The following is a 17,114-nucleotide window of genomic DNA, read 5'->3' as shown; positions in this document are numbered from 1 at the left end:
AGGCGTCCCCGCCCGGCCGGGACGAGGCGAGGCGAGGCGAGGCGGAGGCCAGGCGGGCTGGAGCGCGGCCGGAGCTCGGGCAGGTGCGGGCGCAGGCGCTGAATGGGGTGGCTTGTCCCGCCGCCGGGGGTTAACGGGGCGAGAAACACCCCCCCACCACCCCCACCACCACCACGCTCCCCCCGGGCCCGGGGCTGCTGAGGGGCCCCGCCGTGCTCCGCTCCTCGCCCCCCGCGGCGGCTCCCGGTGACGCTGGGAGCGCCCTCTCCCTCCCTGCCGTAGCGGGGTCCCCGGGCGGGCCTGTGGGGCGCAGCGCGGTGCCGGGAGGTGCTGCCTGGCTCGTCGCGCTTCGGTTCGGTCGCGGGGCTGGTTTCAAAGCGGTGGGGGAGCGCGTAGGGCCGCGCTCTCCGTGGGCGCCGCGTGGTACCCTGCCCTGGCGCCCTCCCCACGTGGGGTTTCGGCCCGCGGGTGTGCAGGGCTCGGGCCTGCCCACAGCCGCGTGTGGGCATCCGTGCCGGGGAAGAAAAGCGGGTTATTCAGTCTCTGAAGTATCGGTGAAGGACCTTTCTGTTCCGGGGATTAGTTACAGGGAAGTCATGCTGAAAAAAAAAAGTATCGAAAAAATACTTCCAGTCCTACACGTTTAGGCTATTCAAAGAGATTTAGAGTAATTATTGCAGTAGTGACTTTCAGTCGGTGGACACACTGAAAGGTAACTTGGCTTTTATCAAAAGCTGTCATCGAGTATTCAGATTGTGTCAATCTTCCCTTCAACTACTGACTTAGCTTCATTAATGTAAGTTAACTGAGAAATGGATCCCTTGATCCCAAGCTGGACAACATACTTTTTTTGGTTATTACTTTTGCTAGTATGTTTAACGCTTAATGTAAAATTATCAACACGTCTGTTGTAACACGAATTTTCTTTTAACTTCACGCTTGGGATTTTTTTTGCTCATTTTTTCTTAAAAACAGTAGAAAATGAAAGGTCAGCCAGCAATTTGACCAATTACAGTATTGTAGAATGCATGCCAGTTTCTATAATGTTTCTTAATAATACACAGCTCTTTCTGTGGCTCTTTATCGGGGCAGGTCTATACATAGCCCAAAAATTAGAATTAACTTCTTCTGTATATCAAATTATTTTCAGGTGGTGAGCTACTAGGGAGATTATGAATTTTGCTTTCAAAATCTGGAGCTACTTTTTATGTTTTGGCCAAATCATGTTTTCTCAAACATTGAAACTTCACTGATTTTACTTAAGTAAGTTTGCATGGGACAAGGAAAATATTAAACATTCTTTGGTGGTTTTCTTTCTGCAGGCATTTTACATTTAAATACAAATGTCTATCAAAGTAATGGGAATGTGCGTGTCATGTCCTTAAGTTTATATGCCAACATCAACTTCACAGGTAATTTGGGAAAAAGAGAAAAGACAGTTTTCTATACTCGTTGTTTATTCTTCCAGCTCATCTTTCTAGGAGGCATTGGTGAATCAGGCCTGGAAACTCATTTGGCTGGGATGATAACTACCTGTTTTTCCTTTGTCTGCCTCCTGGTTAGCTGTCCTGAAGATCAGGTCTCTGATTTGGCTTGTAGTACAGCCGTGTGAGCAGCTGTACTGCCAAGGGAGCCAGGAACAAGGGGCTCCCAGGACATAAGAGTGCCGTCAGTGGCAGTAGTGTTGGCTCAGCAAAACTATAACAGTGGTAGTTTCAGTAGTTCCAGTGACCTGCAACATGGAAATGCACAGAAGGGGAAAAACTTCAGTACTGAAGTTTGCAAATAGAGCTTTTCCAACATCTAATAGTAAAAGCAAAAATGTGATCTTCTGTGGTAAAGAGTCGTTGCAGAAAAATATTCCGAGATGAAGTGTCTTGTCCATTTTCCCATTATAGATTAGGTAGGCATCTCCAGATGTGTATAAAAACATTTACAGTGTTCATGCAGCATTTCACTTTGGTTGCAGAGGTTCTTATTTGTCATATGGTACAGATAATTGAACATTTGACCACATCTTGAATTGCAGTAAGTATAGCTGTTTTAAGCAGCAGAGCTCACCACATCTATTCACAGCAGTGCCCCGTACACTGTTTTTCTTTAGAAAACAGTAGAAAAGTAATAGTGGAAATAGGAATTTCTGGTATTCTCCAAGAAGTTATTGTCTGTCAGTGTTACTAAGGATGAAAATCTGTGTACGTTTTCTTAATGATTTATGAGAAGTTTTTTCCCCTCTTCTTGGTGTTTTGCAGATAAGTGAACACAGCACACGTCTAAGCATGCAGTCTGCTAATATGCTTCTGAAAAAAATTGTAAGAAGTTCCGTCATTCCATTTGCTGCACAACATGGGATGAAAAAGGATTTGTTTCCACTCAGCAGAACTCTGAGTTTATCACTTGGCCTGAAGCAGGACAATTCATGCAGTCCCGAAGGAAAACTAGATTTAGATGCGTGGAAGAAAGTAATGAAGTCTGGGTTTCAAGAAGAAGTCAGTGAGACGGTCTCTGAGCATAAGGAGCTTTCCACTTTGGCTGCTGCACGTGAGATTATAGACATGTGGAGACTAGCTGGCAGATCGGTTCCAGAAAATATCAGTGAAGAACAGCTCAAAACCTTTGTGGAATGTCCTTCCAAGTCAGCCCAGAAGAAGTATTTGAAATTTTTGCATCTCAAAGAACTGTACAGGAAAAATGACAAGAGAAAGATGGATGAGAAAAGGGAAAGGAGGCTAGAAGCAAAAGAGCACGATAGAAAAGCTGATGAGACCAAAAAGAACTCGTTCATTTGTTTGTGGACGAGCGGTATGGATAGAGCATACAGTTGGAGGGTTGCTCAGTCTATGATCTTTGGCCAACCTCTAGTGTTTGACATGTCTTACGAAAAAGATATGTCCTTCCGAGAAACCACAAATACAGTGAGACAGTTAGTGTTCAGTGAAGCCTGCAATCGAAGATCTGTGGATCCGTTCCACATCCACTTCTGCAACTTCAAAGATGACAGCCTCTATCATAAGGAATTTATCAAGCATTACCGAGAGGCATGGAGCAAATTGCTTGTCACTGTGACAGACCAGTGCTACACAGAACTCTTTCCAAAGGATAAGCTTGTCTATCTGACTGCTGATTCTCCCAAAGTAATGAAAACATTTGATCATGATAAAATCTATATTGTGGGGTCAATGGTTGACAAGAGCATAAAAACAGGAGTCTCTTTAGCACGGGCAAAGCGATTGGGGCTGGAGACTGCTGCCCTTCCGTTGGAGAAGTACTTGCTTTGGAATACTGGTGCCAAAAATCTCACACTGGATCAGATGATGCATATTTTATTAACCTTGAAAGATACTGGAGACTGGAGGAAGGCTCTGGAATTTGTTCCAAAAAGGAAATTCCATGGCTTTGTAAGCAAGCCTGTACATGAACTGAAAAAAACCTTAAACATAATCAACACAATTAAAATTGGGAAGAGACAGGAAGAATTGCAAAAGCAATTTATGAAAAACTACTCCAAGAAGCTAAGGCAAAAGTAGAGTGATGGGGACAAGAAATAATTTTTTTTTTTTTTTTTCTAGGGGCAAACTGTGCCCTTGAATGCTCTAGTTGCTCATGACTTCTGCAGCTATAGTCAGCTTTTTAATCTCTAAACCTGCCTTTGTTGGTTAAGTTTGAAAGGACTGTTGTTAGTGTTGGTTTGTTGGGTTTTTTTTAATTACGGTAGTATTCTAGCTGTTTGAAGTCATTCACACATTACTGAAATGATGTAAGAGAAAGGAGATAATCTGTTCTAAAAAATTACTCTGTACAATGAATATCTGTCTGTTCAGTTGAACCATGATGGGAGAAAGGTGACTGTAACTGAGTGCAAGGTTCTTGCACTCAGTTCTTTGGAGAATACCTCAGTACTTTGGGTTTGCAATGGGTGGACACCATCCACAGTCTGAAAGGTTAGCGAAGACGAAATAAGAGACCTTTCTCTGTTACTTCCTGAATCCTCTTTTGATGTGTTGATGAACTGACTTCCATAGCTGAACTAAAAGAGTTAAACCTAGCATGGGTTTGGGGAGTTGCGCAGTTTGTTTCTTGATGTTCTATCCGGAATGATACCAAGACCCTATTTGGGAGGAATAAGCCAAACTTCTTGACCCTGCCAAAAAAAATACCCTGTGCACTGTTGTATAAAACTTTTTATCCCTGAGTGCCTGTGTTTTCAGTCCACATAATGTGGATTTCCCAAAGTGCTGGAACTTTTGAGATGATAAACAGTCCTAAGAGTAAGTACCCAGAGGAGCAGAGCGCTGTTTGGTGTTTCTCACAGCTGACAGTGTGTTGACTGGCCTCTCTGTGAAACCCTGTGCTCAGGCTGCCGAGCTGCCCACGGGCGTGTTGTTACATACAGTTCCTCCCGCTGTCCGTAGGATGAGGAGGGGTTTCTTCGCAGGCGCCCCAACTTTTTTGACGGTGCCTAGTTGCCTGCCCCGGCGCTTCGAGTCAGTGAGGGCGGATGGTGGGGTTTGTCCTGAAAATTCAAAAACTGGGAGTGGGGGATTAGAGGGGTGTAATTTCAAAGAGTAGGCTTCGCTTCGCCCCCGGGGGTTGGGGTGCCGAGGGCCGGGGTGCCTTCCTGTGCCCCGGGGTGCGAGGGCGAGGATGGGCAGCCCCTCTTCTTCCTCACACTTGCCCCCGGGGCCTGCCTCCCGTTGTTCACCGTCTGCCCGTTAAAAGCAGCCATCTTCTCATCTGTGAACTGGGTTGTGCGTTGGGAAGGAGAGGGAAAAAAAAAAAAAAAGTAGTCGCTGCTCTCTTGGGCTCACGTTGGGTGAAGCAGGGAAGGTAATTGTTAAACGCCAAGGGAGCACGGCAGCTGCCAGCGTTGCGTGAGTGGGGTTTACCTGCACGGCAGTGACGTCAGGGTCCTAAATATGACAGCGGGGGCGGGGTGTGTGACACTGAACCGCCCGCCCTGCGGGAGGGAAGCGGTATCGCAGCGCCGCGTCGCGTCGCGTCACTCGTCCCCCTCACACCCGACGTGCGGCTGAGAGCTTTCCCGCCCTCCCCGCCAGCTCTGGCTGGCAAAGCTTCCGTTACATCATACCCGCTGCGCCGCAGAAGGCGGGGCTTCCCTGGCCGCTCTGGCCTCCCACCCGCGCTTACTCGATGGTCGGGGGAAGGCCGGGGGGCGGGGGGGGGAGGTGCGCATGCGCGGCGCGGGAGGTGGAGGCGGGGGAAAATGGCGGACGGCCGAGCTGAGGGAGAGAAGGCGAAGCAGCCGCAGCCCGGAGGAGGTGAACATGTAGCGCCTCTCGCCGCGTAGCTGCGGGGTGGGCAGGGATCCGCCGGGGACGGGTCACCAGGGCTGGGAGTGGGGATTGGGGCTGGGGGGGGTCCGAAGGTGTCGCCCGGGGCCGGGCGGGCCTGGGCCGGGCTGGGCCGTGTCCGGCCCTGCGGGGAGAGGGGGCGGCCCGGGGCTGGGCCCGCTGCCCTCACGCCTGAGGGTTAGCTTCGGCCTTACAGGAGCTCTTTTTTTTTTTAAAAAAGAACAATCGAACAGCTTCTCCTCGTCCACGTAAATGCGTTATTTCTCTCTGTTAAAAAAAAAAAATATGCGGAAAGCTTCTGCTGTGTCTTGAGAGAAATTTGACCGTTGCTGCTGGCAGGGGTGAAGATGGCCCCTTAAAGATTAGCTTTTAAGAACTGTGTTACCTTTCAAAAACGGGTACAGAGATTATTCCTTGTTTGCCGTTTTAAGCATCCTGGGTTTTTTGCTTCGTAGCAATCGGCAACTTTTTTGTTTGGTTTCATAGAATTTATATTATGACTAGATATTCCTGTCAAATTCTGTATTACTTAATATCAATTCTCCTAAAGATTTTAATCATAAATTTCTGCTTTCTTCCCCTGACTTAAAATTGAGAAGACAACGTCTTTGCAAAGATAAAGCTTCTCTTTCCTGGTTTTTATTAAGGATATCTGTAGGAACAGGGCATTTCTCTGATCTATGGAAAGATTAAATTAAGCTTGTGAGCCAGTTAGGATGGCCTCAACAGTGAGTGTTGTTTCTGATAATCACTAAAATATGAACAGTAGTACATGATTTTAGGTAGTTCCTTGATCCTTGGTTCTCTGTTGTTGGGGGTTTTTTTCTTTGGTTTGTTTTTTTTTTTTTTTTTGGGGGGGGGGTTGTGTGTGCTCTTCTGTTTGTTTTGTTTTTCCATTAGTAATACGGTAACTGGACAACATCAGGATGTCCATTATCCATAGTGCCTGGTATACTGGAACATCATTTTAACATCATTTTAATCAGTTATGGTACTTTGGCCCTAAGGAAGCATAGTCCATCCCTGATGATTTCTGAAAGCAGTTTAGAGCCTTTAGTTTTTACAAAGATCAGTGGGATTTACCTTAAAGTTAACTTAATTGTGATTGGTTTGTTCCCACCACCACCACCAATGGTTGCACTCTTAGGGACAAGAGATCCTGAAAGGCTGTGCAACTAGCATTGTTAGTCTTGTCACTTAAACCACCCAGATAGTGGAAGTTGTCCACTTACATAGCTTGTTGGTACTCATGAGAAAAACTAATCTGTGAAGTAGAATGCTTTTTATTACTGTGATCCATGAAAAGAGCACTGATCAGACTCATTTTCAGAATCGTACTGGTGCTTTCTGTAGGTGAAATGTGACGTCTTCAACACCTCTAGGAAATAATAAAGAAGCCTTAGTGTCTTGAAAAAATATATATGGGAGAGACCTGTTTAATGGATAATATATGTCTGCATTTCTAACTGTTGCCTGCAGAAATAGAACAGCACAATGGCTCCTTCCCCACCTACCCCAGTTGTCCTACACCCTTTGTTGCTCCTTCAGCAAGTAAGAATATTTCTGTCTGCAGTTTATCCTAGGTGGAGCCTACTCAAAATAACATTCAGAATGCAGTGGTGGTGGGAGCTAATTTTGAGAGAGAAACTATTTAATGTTTTGGTGAGAAAACAGATATTGGTAGATTTTGTTAGGCTTCCTCTTGTGCTTAGCAATATTCTAGAATTTTCAACCAAAGGAGTAAGCTGTAGTATAATGAGCTTCAAGCTAGCATTAGCTTGGGAAACTGGACTGGACTGATGTGCCCTGAGATTTGGGCTGCTGTGGATTTTGTATTTTGTGAAAAATAAGACTTTTAGGCTCATGGTTCCAATATTTTTAAGGCAAATGAATCTTCTACCTAGCCTTAAATCACTTTACAGTCTTCAGTGTACCTGGACTGGAATTGTAATTGAATATTCTGTTTAATGTATTGTCATGGACTAGCTGTGAAGAGTTCCTCATAGCCTTGAAGACTGCTGTTTGGGAAGCTGTGCTAAGACAGCAGCTGGTACCCAAGGTCACTTGTGTAAATTTTGCTTGTTTCTCTTTCCTCTGTTGTTTTTCACTTTTGTATCTATATGTTCTGGGTCAATTTTTTTGTGGTGCAGATTAGTACAATTTTTTTAATAGAGTGAAATTGATTACAGTTCTTAATTTTTTTTTTTTTTGTGATCTGCCATGTTTCCAAAGGTGAATAGCAAATCCATTTTTGTTCCAATTACTTATTTTCTTGATACCCAGAAGAGAGTGGGGTAGAAACGGTATATTCTGCTGCTTAACATTTGGAAAATAGCAGAAAAAAATAATATATATACATATAAAAATGGTGTCCCTGCTTGTTTTTTCTCCTGATGTTTGCTTCTTTTTTTCTGAGATGCAGTCTTGTTGGCCCCTGGTTCAGACTAGCTTCTCTCCCATTGCTCTATCTTACTTAGTAGCTTTTTGCTGTTTGAAAGCATTGCAGAGAGCTTTCTTCCCTGATTAGTGGATATGCTGTGCATGGAGGGTCCTGTTCTCCACTTGATACAATGAGGAACCAGTGCTAGCTCCAGTTTTCCTTAGACTGATAGTATGAGCACTTCCCTGTCCATTCACCAGTGCATGTGTTTTAGTGTTTTGTTTGTTTTTGTTTTTTTTTTTTTTTTTTCTCTGCTGCTGCAGTGATTTGCTTATAGCAGCAGCAGAGAAATGCATTTTTGCTGAGGCATTTACTATGTTCAATGTGAGTTTTCCAAGGACACCTTTGTCTTTTGGTGTAGCTGGAGAAGCTGAGTGTATAGGAATGAAAATGTGATTTGAGTGCTTTTTCTCTGTGGATCGTTGTTCAGCTGCTATGTTTTCCATGACTTTATATAAAACCAGAAAAGGTAAAATCTATATATATGTTTTTCTAGTGCTGATTCCTTCCTCAAGCAGAGCTTGGCAGATTTATTACAGATGAGATGCGGACAAGCAGTGACTTGAAACATGATTGAGACAGCCGGCCTCACTGTAGTCACTTCCATGATTTTAGAGTTGTGCCAGACAAGCCTAGAGACTGGCATGGACATGTTTTTGTAGAAATTTAGTAGAATTAATTGTAACTTAGATTATCTACTCTAGATTTGGAATTGGGATTCCAATTATGAAAGTTTATCTGTGGCAACTTAAACTCTAAAAAGATTTAGTCATCTACATTTAATTTACTACATGAACTTTGACTTCCATACTAAGTAAAGAGATGGTGCTTCAAGATTGTTTTCCTGGCTCATACACAAGAAGTTCCTTACAAGTAGTGGAGTGCTTGCAGTTTCTTCTCCTCTTTGTGTTTTGCTGTCCACTAAATGTACATTGGTGGAAACTGCTGTCACTAAAAACACCTTACGTATTGCACTCAAAGTATAATGCTTTTTGAGGTTGCTGCTCCCATCAGTCTGCTCAGTAAAAATAGCTCATCTTGGTAAGTTGTTTCGACTTCACCAGGACCTGAAGAAGAGGCAGAAAAACCTGTGAAAACTAAGACTGTTTCTTCCAGTAATGGAGGAGAAAGTTCGAGTCGCAGCGCAGAGAAACGGGCAGCTAATGAAGAAGCTGAAGACTTCACCACAAAGCCTGCTCCTGCCAAAATGTCCAAGTTTGGATTTTCCATAGGCAGTCAGACAGCAAAGAAGGCATCTGCAATATCCATCAAACTAGGAGCAAATGTAAGTTGTCCGAGGGCTTTTAATTTTAGGGAAAGTACTTTGGGGAGGCTTCCTTGCAGAGGGAAACCCTTGGATTACGTGAGGGTAACTTGGATAAAATTCAAAAAAGCATTGCAGGGCCAGCTAATAGTGCATGTGTAAGTACTTCATGGTGATTAATATCAGGTCAGGTGTCCCAGGTAGCATAAGACTTGATTGAAATGAACTGTAGATCTTTGAACATACAGAATAATTTTGTGATGAGATTTGATAAGACTGGAATGATTTCCTGGGGGAAACGAACAGACTTGTTAAGCTGTTTGGACTACTTTGAAATGAGTGCTGGGAGCTTCATTGCATAGGATGCTTAAAGCTACAAGAAAGCAAGTACTCTCCTAGATAGCTTAATAGGTCATCTTTCACTCCAAATATCTTATTTTAGCATGGGGAAGAATAGTTTATTTTGCATGACTTTGCCTGTTCTTTGCAAGGTCAGTGTGATTCATTTATACTATATGCAAAAGTTGGGGCTTCGTTACGTAGGTTTCTAAGAATTCTGATCCCCTTTACTGTACAGTACAAGGTATCCTTGTGCTTGTTCAGATGTGAATCTGATGCTTCTCTTCACTACCAAAGTTAGTCTTCTACTAGCTTGGGCAAGGACAAGCCAGATGCTGCATCTCTATTTAATACAGTTAACTTACACTTCCCACGTACCGCTGTGGTGGATTGCTTGTCTGGATTAAATTCAAACTGTAATCATGAAAGGCTTGCACCTGCAATGCCAGCATTTTACAGATCTACAAAAGATGAAGAGAGTGCTCTGTTATTTTGAGATGGGAGGGAGATGTGGGCTGGCAGCATTCTAGGGTATAAATGCAATCAGGTCAGCTCAGACTTTGGAAAAATTGACAAAGCTGCCTTCTCTGAGCTGTTGAGCAAGTTCTGATTTCTCATGTAGAAAGATACATCCAGTGACAATAAATTTGGCACAAAATTTTTGGCTCACTGAATTCAGTAGGTGACTGTCAGTGTACCGCATTGGATGATGCTGAAACTTGTTTCTTTTTAGTCAGTTTATTCCCATAGTATGTTACCCATTCCTGTGGAGCTGATGCTTTAAGAAGTGGCACAATATTTCTACGTTATACACTGTTGGTGAGGAATAGCTGTAGACAGTTGCATAAGGACTCTGCTGCAGTATCAGCTTCGAAACTATGAGTGTGTATGAAATAATCACCAATAAAGTCAAAATGGTGGAAGAACTGTATATGATTGATTTAGATAATAGGTAGTACTGTAGAAGCAAACAGTTACTGATGACCCAGTGCTTTCTTAGTGGTCTCAAAGTTACTTTCTATATCTCTGCTGTATTATGTGTAACAGTTGTGAGTTTGATAGCTTCTTACGCTTCAAATAGATGAAGGTATTTATTGGAAATGAAAATAATACTCTTTAAAGGATCCATGTATTAATCAGTCTGTGAGATGCACACTGGTGCTAGTTTAAAAGTATGGAATTGTTTTAAGCCAGAAAGATGCTAAGTTGTTGAAAGGCAAGAAAGTAAACATATTCATCTTCCTGGCATTGATGAATAAGAATACTCCAAAAGAATAATATAAACAGTGACATAATAAAATTTTGAATACTACAATTTATTCAGGTTCTGATTTAATCGTTCATGTCATGCACCAGTGGCTGCATACCCCTGCAGTTTAAGACTTGTGGGGACTTGTAATATGAGAGGGCTTGGCTTGCTTTTCAGAGTGTATGTCACACAAATTGAGCAGCCATTTTCCTTTTCATTAGAGAGAAACCTTTATCTACTTGATTCAAAAAAACCCACTTTTCCCCCTCATTGCCCATTTCAATGAAGATGTTTGACTTCATTTTAGCAAAATATTTAAAATACCAAGGGTCGCTTTTTTGAATTACTGGACTGACTTTATGTGTGCATTTGGTCTTTTTCAGAAGCCTAAAGAGCCTGTTCCAACTCTTGCTCCAAAAACTCTTTCTGTAGCAGCAGCTTTCAATGAAGATGAAGATGTGAGTAGTAAGCCAGTGGTCAGCACAACTTAAAGTACCCTTGGTGTGGTGTTACAGTTAGACAAAGAGAGCAGGTCATCTAAAGTTCTTCGCATAGATGTCAGGGATTTTCAACCTAGAAACATCCCTTGTGTTTGTTTTAGAATGTATAACTTTGTAGCTCTGTGTTGGTTCAAGAAATCATTAAAGTGCTGATAACTTTTCCCTGAAAATGAAATGCACAATGTAATTTGAATTAATGGTTGCTTTCTCTGGGCTTGATAAAGGGGAGGTGAAGAATTGTGCTTCCTCTGGTTTGCTAAATATTTTATTGTCGTGTTACTGCTCCTTCTTACACAGAGGTGAACAAAGGGCTTTGTATTTCTTTCTATAACCTTGTAGTTATACCTCTGTTTTCTCCTATGTCATTTCGCTTTCCTGTAGGGCTGTTGTAGTCCATACTTTATCTGTCAGGCATTTGAAATGTTGAAGAGATAGTGCCCAGCCACACTCTAACCTCCTTTCTCTCTGTAGAGTGAACCTGAAGAAATGCCTCCAGAAGCCAAGATGCGCATGAAGAACATTGGAAGGTAGGTCAGCTTTTAACTGTGGTTTGGAGAAGGGTGAGTGTATGAGAATACCTCCTCCTGCACAGGTCACATCTTGCAGATGGTTTAGAAATACAGGAAGATAGAATAGGTTCAAAAAGTTTTTCTCCAGAAATTAGAAAATTTTAATACAGATATTTTCAAATGTTTCAGCTGTAGGCTAGAAGTAATACATTTATATTTGCACTTTAAATCTTATTTACCTTCTTTATAAGGAAGAAATTGAGTCTGTATTAAATAGAAGCGATTTTTCTTCTTCGAAAGGCAATAGGTGGGAGTTCCTGCTTGCTGTTAAACTTTGTATCTGTCTAATTCTCCATTTTATAAATTGCCCTGAAATAGGGCAGTTTGGTCAGATTTTTAAACTCCCATGCAAGGGGAAGATGAGAATCATCTCTTTCAGAGAGTCAAAGAATCACTTGTTTGCTTTTGAAACAAATACATATAATTCTTCTGCTCGCCAGAAATTTGAGACAGTATAGGGCCAATAGGGCCAGTTTCAGAGGAGGTTTCACTTAGGGGTGAATTTTGAGCATATATATTTTAAAGATGTTTATCATGATAAAGTGCTTTTAAAGTCAGTCCCCTGGAGGTTCCCTATTTTTTAGTGTTTTGTTTTGTTTTGTTTTTTCTGCAGTAGCAAATTTGGATACCCAATTTTGTAGCCATTGCTACAAATTCTTCTCGGCTGGCAGTAGTTACTGCCACCCCCACCTCCTCTGCTGCCCCATCTCATTGCTTTGTCTTGATGTGCTACAGAGAGATCAGTTCTGTGGCCAAATTACACTAATAGTGAGGATTCCTGATGTAACAGAAGGAAACGTGTGGTAGTTTCTGGCGGCAGGTTGGACTTGAAATTGGTGTTTTCAGTGTCATGTTGCACAAACTACTATCGTTGAGCTGACTTTCTCAACTGATCTTGTTTTACTTTTCACAGGGATACACCAACCTCAGCAGGACCAAATTCCTTCAATAAAGGAAAGCATGGTTTTTCTGACAACCAGAAGCTATGGGAACGAAATATAAAATCTCATCTTGGAAATGTCCATGACCAAGAAAATAACTAAATGATGTGGATTGAGAGTTGGGTGTTTGGGGGGAGGGGAGGGTGTAACATTAAAGGAACAGTTTCCTTTTTTAAGAATGGTATAAGACTATCTTTGGAGCCACTTTTTTAAGATTTTGAGTGGTACACTAATAACTGAGTTTGAAATTAGAGGTAATTTATGTTTTGTATACAGATTTCAAGGCATTTGCTAATTTTGTAGTTCCATGTGATTAGTTTCAAAAGGTTACAGATAATAAAGAAATTGGAGTGGTACCTTTTTAAGATTTTTTTTTTTATTTTAATTTTTTTTTTTTTTTTTTTTGGTCAGTGATTAATTAAGGTGGATGAAAAAGGTTACTGTCTCTTTAATCAGGTTAACACTGAATGCTCTCGCATTCTCACTTCTGGCTCCCTCTTCATAACAGGAGAAACAGCTGACTCCTAGGAATACTGCTAAAGAGAGTGAGCATTGTCTTGTGCTAGAAGTGTTACTGGACTATTAATTTGAATATAAATTTATGCAGGAAATAATAAAAATCTGGATTTTTTTTTTTTTTTCTCCCTGCAGTCACCTTTTGTTAAGTCTCTGCAAGCTAGGAATTATGTTGCTCTGAGTGGCTCTGGTAACTTAGCTCTAATTTTGTTCAAAACTTCATGTAGGATGTGTAACCTTCTGTGGCCTGTTTCATCCTAAGGAAATGGGCCTTGTCTGTATATTAGATACAGTCTGTAAAGAATATTCACTGCAAAGGTAAATCAGTATTTTCAGTGTGCTCCTCTTACATCATTAGCCTTGAGTAGTGCTTGTCAGCATTTCCTTGCAGTACACAAAAGCCACCACCAAAAAAGACAAGCTAATGTACATTAAGCTTCACATTTGGTTGAAATATTTTTCTTTACTATGCCTAGAAGGAATAAAAGCCACACCAAAAATTGATAACTCACTGCTTAAGTATGAAAAAATCTAAGATGCACTTTCCCTGTCTTGCCATTTAAAACAAAACGCCTTGCTGCCTGTGACCTCAGTGGACACTATCAGGCTAAAGAAGAATACTGTATTTGCAGTCCTAATGCTTCTAACAAGTGTCAACTTCAGAAGTACAACTCGATGCTTCCCTACCTGTCTGCCTCTTGCAGTAATTTTCAACAGTTAATGTCATTGATGGACTAATTAAACTGTGTGGTCAGTTTAATTTCCTGGCTTTCATACTGCAGAACAGTGCTGTAGGATTTCAAACCTAGTAACAACTGCTTAAATTTCAGTCTAATTTAGATTGCATATTTGAAAAATATTTGGCTAGCAGAACTGGTTAAACTGAAAGTTTTCAACAGCAACATGACCCCCCACAGCCCCCCGAACAAGCATAGGGTTCTTTTTCAACTCAAATACCTGATAGTGTCAACCACTAAATTACTTTTAGCCTGGAACTGGTTGTAGAATTCAATGTTAATTGCTTTCATCCTGCCTCTAAAACCTTTCTTCATCTTAAAGTTGAACTTGCAAGTGCAGAAAGGAAAGTGCATCTTGAAGTGTTTTGGGTTTGTTTTTTTCTTTATTATTTTAGGAAAGCTCTGACCACTTAGACTTTTGAGTTTGTAAGTTCTAAAAAGTATTTTTTTGTATTTTTGTATTGTATGTGTAATCTTTCTTCTTTTGAAGTCTGATGCAGTTGAATACCTGTAACTATTTTCTTTAAAAGACTTGTTATAAACGTAACATAAAAACGTATACCTTATTTTTTTCCATAGCAGGAATCTTTGGTTTATTCAAAACAAAACACACTTTCAGAACTGATTTTCAGGACTGCCAAAACTGATTTGGGCATTACTGGAACTAGGCAAGGCAAAATGAAGCATTTACTTTTCACTTATTTTTATCACGTGTGGTTATGTTTGTTGAAATAAATCCCTTAAAGATAGTGGTAATTCACAGTGAATAACTATTTTATCTTGTTCCTTAGTAGTTACTTGATACTGTCTCGGTCACTTGTATTAGGAAAAAGCAAAAGGGAACTTTGGCTAAGAACAAGAGGAGGAGTCTTGAGACCTATTCTTTTTTAGTTAACCTGCCACCAACTATGGTTTCCACATATTTGACTGAAATAGACATTAATTTCAACAGAATTTCCTGGTAAAATCCTGTAAGAAATTGCTAGGCAGAGCAGCAGTCACACTAGGAGATGCCTTCCATGCAAGTGAGAGAGCAAAAGTTAGATTTCTCTAACTCCCGTGGTCAGTAGGTGTAATCCTAGACCTGGGTGCGAGGCTGCAGCAGTGCCTGGGTCTCATCTGAAGGTGAGCAGAGATCCTGCCTCCCTCGCTGGGCGGGTTCTGCTCCTCAGTGCTTCGTGGAAGAAAATGGATCAGGATGGCCTGAATCCACTGGGGACTGATCGCCTGACAAGCTTGGCCTTGTAGCTGCAGGGGAGCTTAATGTCTGACGCTTGCAGGAAAAGATCTGATCTGAAAAGTATCGTCGTGGCAAATGTTGGCTAGACCTTCACTTGAAGTTCTACGCTTTTGTTACAATAGTCATGGTCTTTGCTGGAAGACAGACTTGGGGTGGGGGAAGGTGTGATTTTATTTTTTTTTTTTTTTTTGGTTCTTTTTTGAAGAATATTCAGGAATCCTAAAACTCAGGGTAGACTACCTGAGTCAGCTAGCTTAAGTGCTTCCAGGCGGTATGCTGAGACCTTCAGCTGCTTAGCATAGCAAGGTATGTATACCCATCAGTGGTTGAAATGTCTGTCCGTGTAACTTGTGCAGCCTTATCTCGGGAGGCTTACCCTTGCTTTGCAGTAAAGCTTTACTTAGCACCTGAGCAGCTTGCAAAACATTGAGTACATTAGGTGAAGATAAAAGTAATTGCCCAGTAACCTCTGTGCTACCCTGCAGCTAGGCTGCTTCTGAACCTGCTGGGCTGTGAATGGGTCCAAACGTCTAATGCTAACTATATTCAAATAATAATATTTAAAAAAAAAAAAAAAATCCCCGAAACAACATAAAACGAGGAAACAGTGCAGTCAATTCCTGGTGGCCGTGTTTGAGGCGATCCCGGCTGTCGCCCCTTACACACCTCATTTTAGTCCTTTCAAAGGGCGGTTACGTTACCCGGTGCACTCGCTGTCCGTATTCTCAGAACCTGTATTTTATCAGCAGAAAGAAGTTCCCTGCCAGCCTGCCTGTGAGGTGAACCGTTGCGCGCTGGTTTCCCTTCGCGGGCTCACTCCCGTGTCGTGGATGACCCGGGTACAGTGTTCGGGCAACCACCCTGTGCCGGCAGCAGGCCCAGCTGCCGTCGGGCCCGCTGGGCTCCTCGCCAGAACCCACCGATGGTGCTGAGCTCTGCGTGCTGGGGGTGGCTTTGCCAGAGCTTTCTGTGAGAGGAGGAAAAGTCAGCTTTTGAGGAAATGTCGGCTTCTGCTTCCTGAAGAGGTTTTAAGCCCTTGGCAATCACAGGTGTAACTGGAATTCTTTATAGGCTGCTGTAAGGTAAGAAGATAAATGTTTGGAGAAGCAACTAAATCTCAAGAAGGCATTTTATCTAGTAGCCTTAGAAAGTGTTCTGCAACAAGAGGTGGAGTCTTTTTTTAATTCATTATAAAATTACAAATTGAGGAATGCTGAGTAGTTCTGCCCTTAAGCTACAGAAGAGACAGTTGCATTCTAAAATCACCATAATTTGTCAAGTTCCTCTGCCAAGAGGCAGTAGAACACCGTAGAAATTGGACAAGCAACAATTTGATTTTTTACTCTATCCTATTAACGTCTTCCTTATTTCTTCTATTAATGAAGTGATCTCCAACTGTCTTCTCATTTTGATATATTGGCATCTTAAAAATGATGTAGAGCTTACTTAGGAAAGCTGCTCGTGTTTTGTGATCTGGAGCCGTTGCCTCAGGGCAGATGCATAGCTAGCTCTAGAATTAAAAGCAGGAAACATGAACTGTCGAACTCTGTATAAATTTCTGTTTATGAACCTCCATTTAAAAGTCTGGAGTGGTGTGAGTCCAAGCGAGATTTAGTTACCAAAGCAAACGTTTAAAACTAGAGCGCACGCTTTCTGGGGGACCGGTACCTGTGTGCCCAGCTGCCCGTCAGGCGAGGTGGGGCGGGTGTGAGCGGCCGGGACTGTCACCGCTAGCAGGCAGGGCGGGTACTTTTTCATTCAGTCGCGTATAGTGAGGTCTTAAAAAGCTTTGCTGATCTTGTGACTTAGTTCTTAAATTTGGTTCTTGGATTTCCTGATGAGACCGATGCACAGATAAAGCGTCTGTGGTTCTGCAGCAAGAGCTCCACTGAAACCTCATGTCACGAGCCTTTGTTTTCCTTACAGTACAAGCTTATTAATTTAAGGTGATGCAAGTCATAATAAAAAACATCATTATCTCTTCTTCTGTCCCCCAGCTTTCCATAA

At 42.2% G+C, this 17,114-nt stretch overlaps 2 protein-coding genes across 3 annotated transcripts; both read left to right on the top strand.

Annotated features, from left to right (window-relative positions):
- The first annotated feature begins 1 nt into the window (after position 1).
- On the top strand, positions 2–4,289 carry TRMT10C (tRNA methyltransferase 10C, mitochondrial RNase P subunit). The gene is made up of 3 exons (XM_042788711.1): positions 2–83; positions 1,323–1,412; positions 2,253–4,289. The coding sequence occupies exons 2-3, from the start codon at positions 1,392–1,394 to the stop codon at positions 3,525–3,527; spliced, it is 1,296 nt and encodes a 431-aa protein (XP_042644645.1). The 5' UTR covers positions 2–83; positions 1,323–1,391; the 3' UTR covers positions 3,528–4,289.
- Positions 4,290–5,198: 909 nt separating this feature from the next.
- Positions 5,199–14,623, top strand: LOC104367506 (PEST proteolytic signal containing nuclear protein). 2 transcript variants are annotated; one of them, XM_042788752.1, is made up of 5 exons: positions 5,199–5,279; positions 8,817–9,037; positions 10,988–11,062; positions 11,576–11,631; positions 12,587–14,623. In XM_042788752.1, the coding sequence occupies exons 1-5, from the start codon at positions 5,225–5,227 to the stop codon at positions 12,714–12,716; spliced, it is 537 nt and encodes a 178-aa protein (XP_042644686.1). In that variant the 5' UTR covers positions 5,199–5,224; the 3' UTR covers positions 12,717–14,623. The 2 variants fall into 2 exon arrangements, with proteins under 2 accessions (XP_042644686.1, XP_042644687.1); XM_042788753.1 differs by lacking the exon at positions 5,199–5,279 and adding an exon at positions 8,249–8,793 and having other exon boundaries at positions 8,869–9,037.
- The last annotated feature ends 2,491 nt before the right edge of the window (positions 14,624–17,114 follow it).

Source organism: Tyto alba, unplaced genomic scaffold, assembly GCF_018691265.1.
Source record: "Tyto alba isolate M040663 unplaced genomic scaffold, T.alba_DEE_v4.0 Super-Scaffold_14, whole genome shotgun sequence".
Classification (NCBI taxonomy): domain Eukaryota; kingdom Metazoa; phylum Chordata; class Aves; order Strigiformes; family Tytonidae; genus Tyto; species Tyto alba.
Note: the sequence above shows the minus strand (reverse complement) of the source record. Positions and strands in the feature narration are given on the sequence as shown.

Excerpts from the sequence above, each read along its gene's own strand:
- TRMT10C (XM_042788711.1), top strand. The coding sequence starts at position 1,392 with ATGCCAACATCAACTTCACAG. Across the intron at positions 1,413-2,252 it reads TGCCAACATCAACTTCACAG|ATAAGTGAACACAGCACACG; the intron begins GTAATTTGGGAA and ends GGTGTTTTGCAG.
- LOC104367506 (XM_042788752.1), top strand. The coding sequence starts at position 5,225 with ATGGCGGACGGCCGAGCTGAGGGAGAGAAGGCGAAGCAGCCGCAGCCC. Across the intron at positions 5,280-8,816 it reads GCAGCCGCAGCCCGGAGGAG|GACCTGAAGAAGAGGCAGAA; the intron begins GTGAACATGTAG and ends CGACTTCACCAG. Across the intron at positions 11,632-12,586 it reads CGCATGAAGAACATTGGAAG|GGATACACCAACCTCAGCAG; the intron begins GTAGGTCAGCTT and ends TACTTTTCACAG.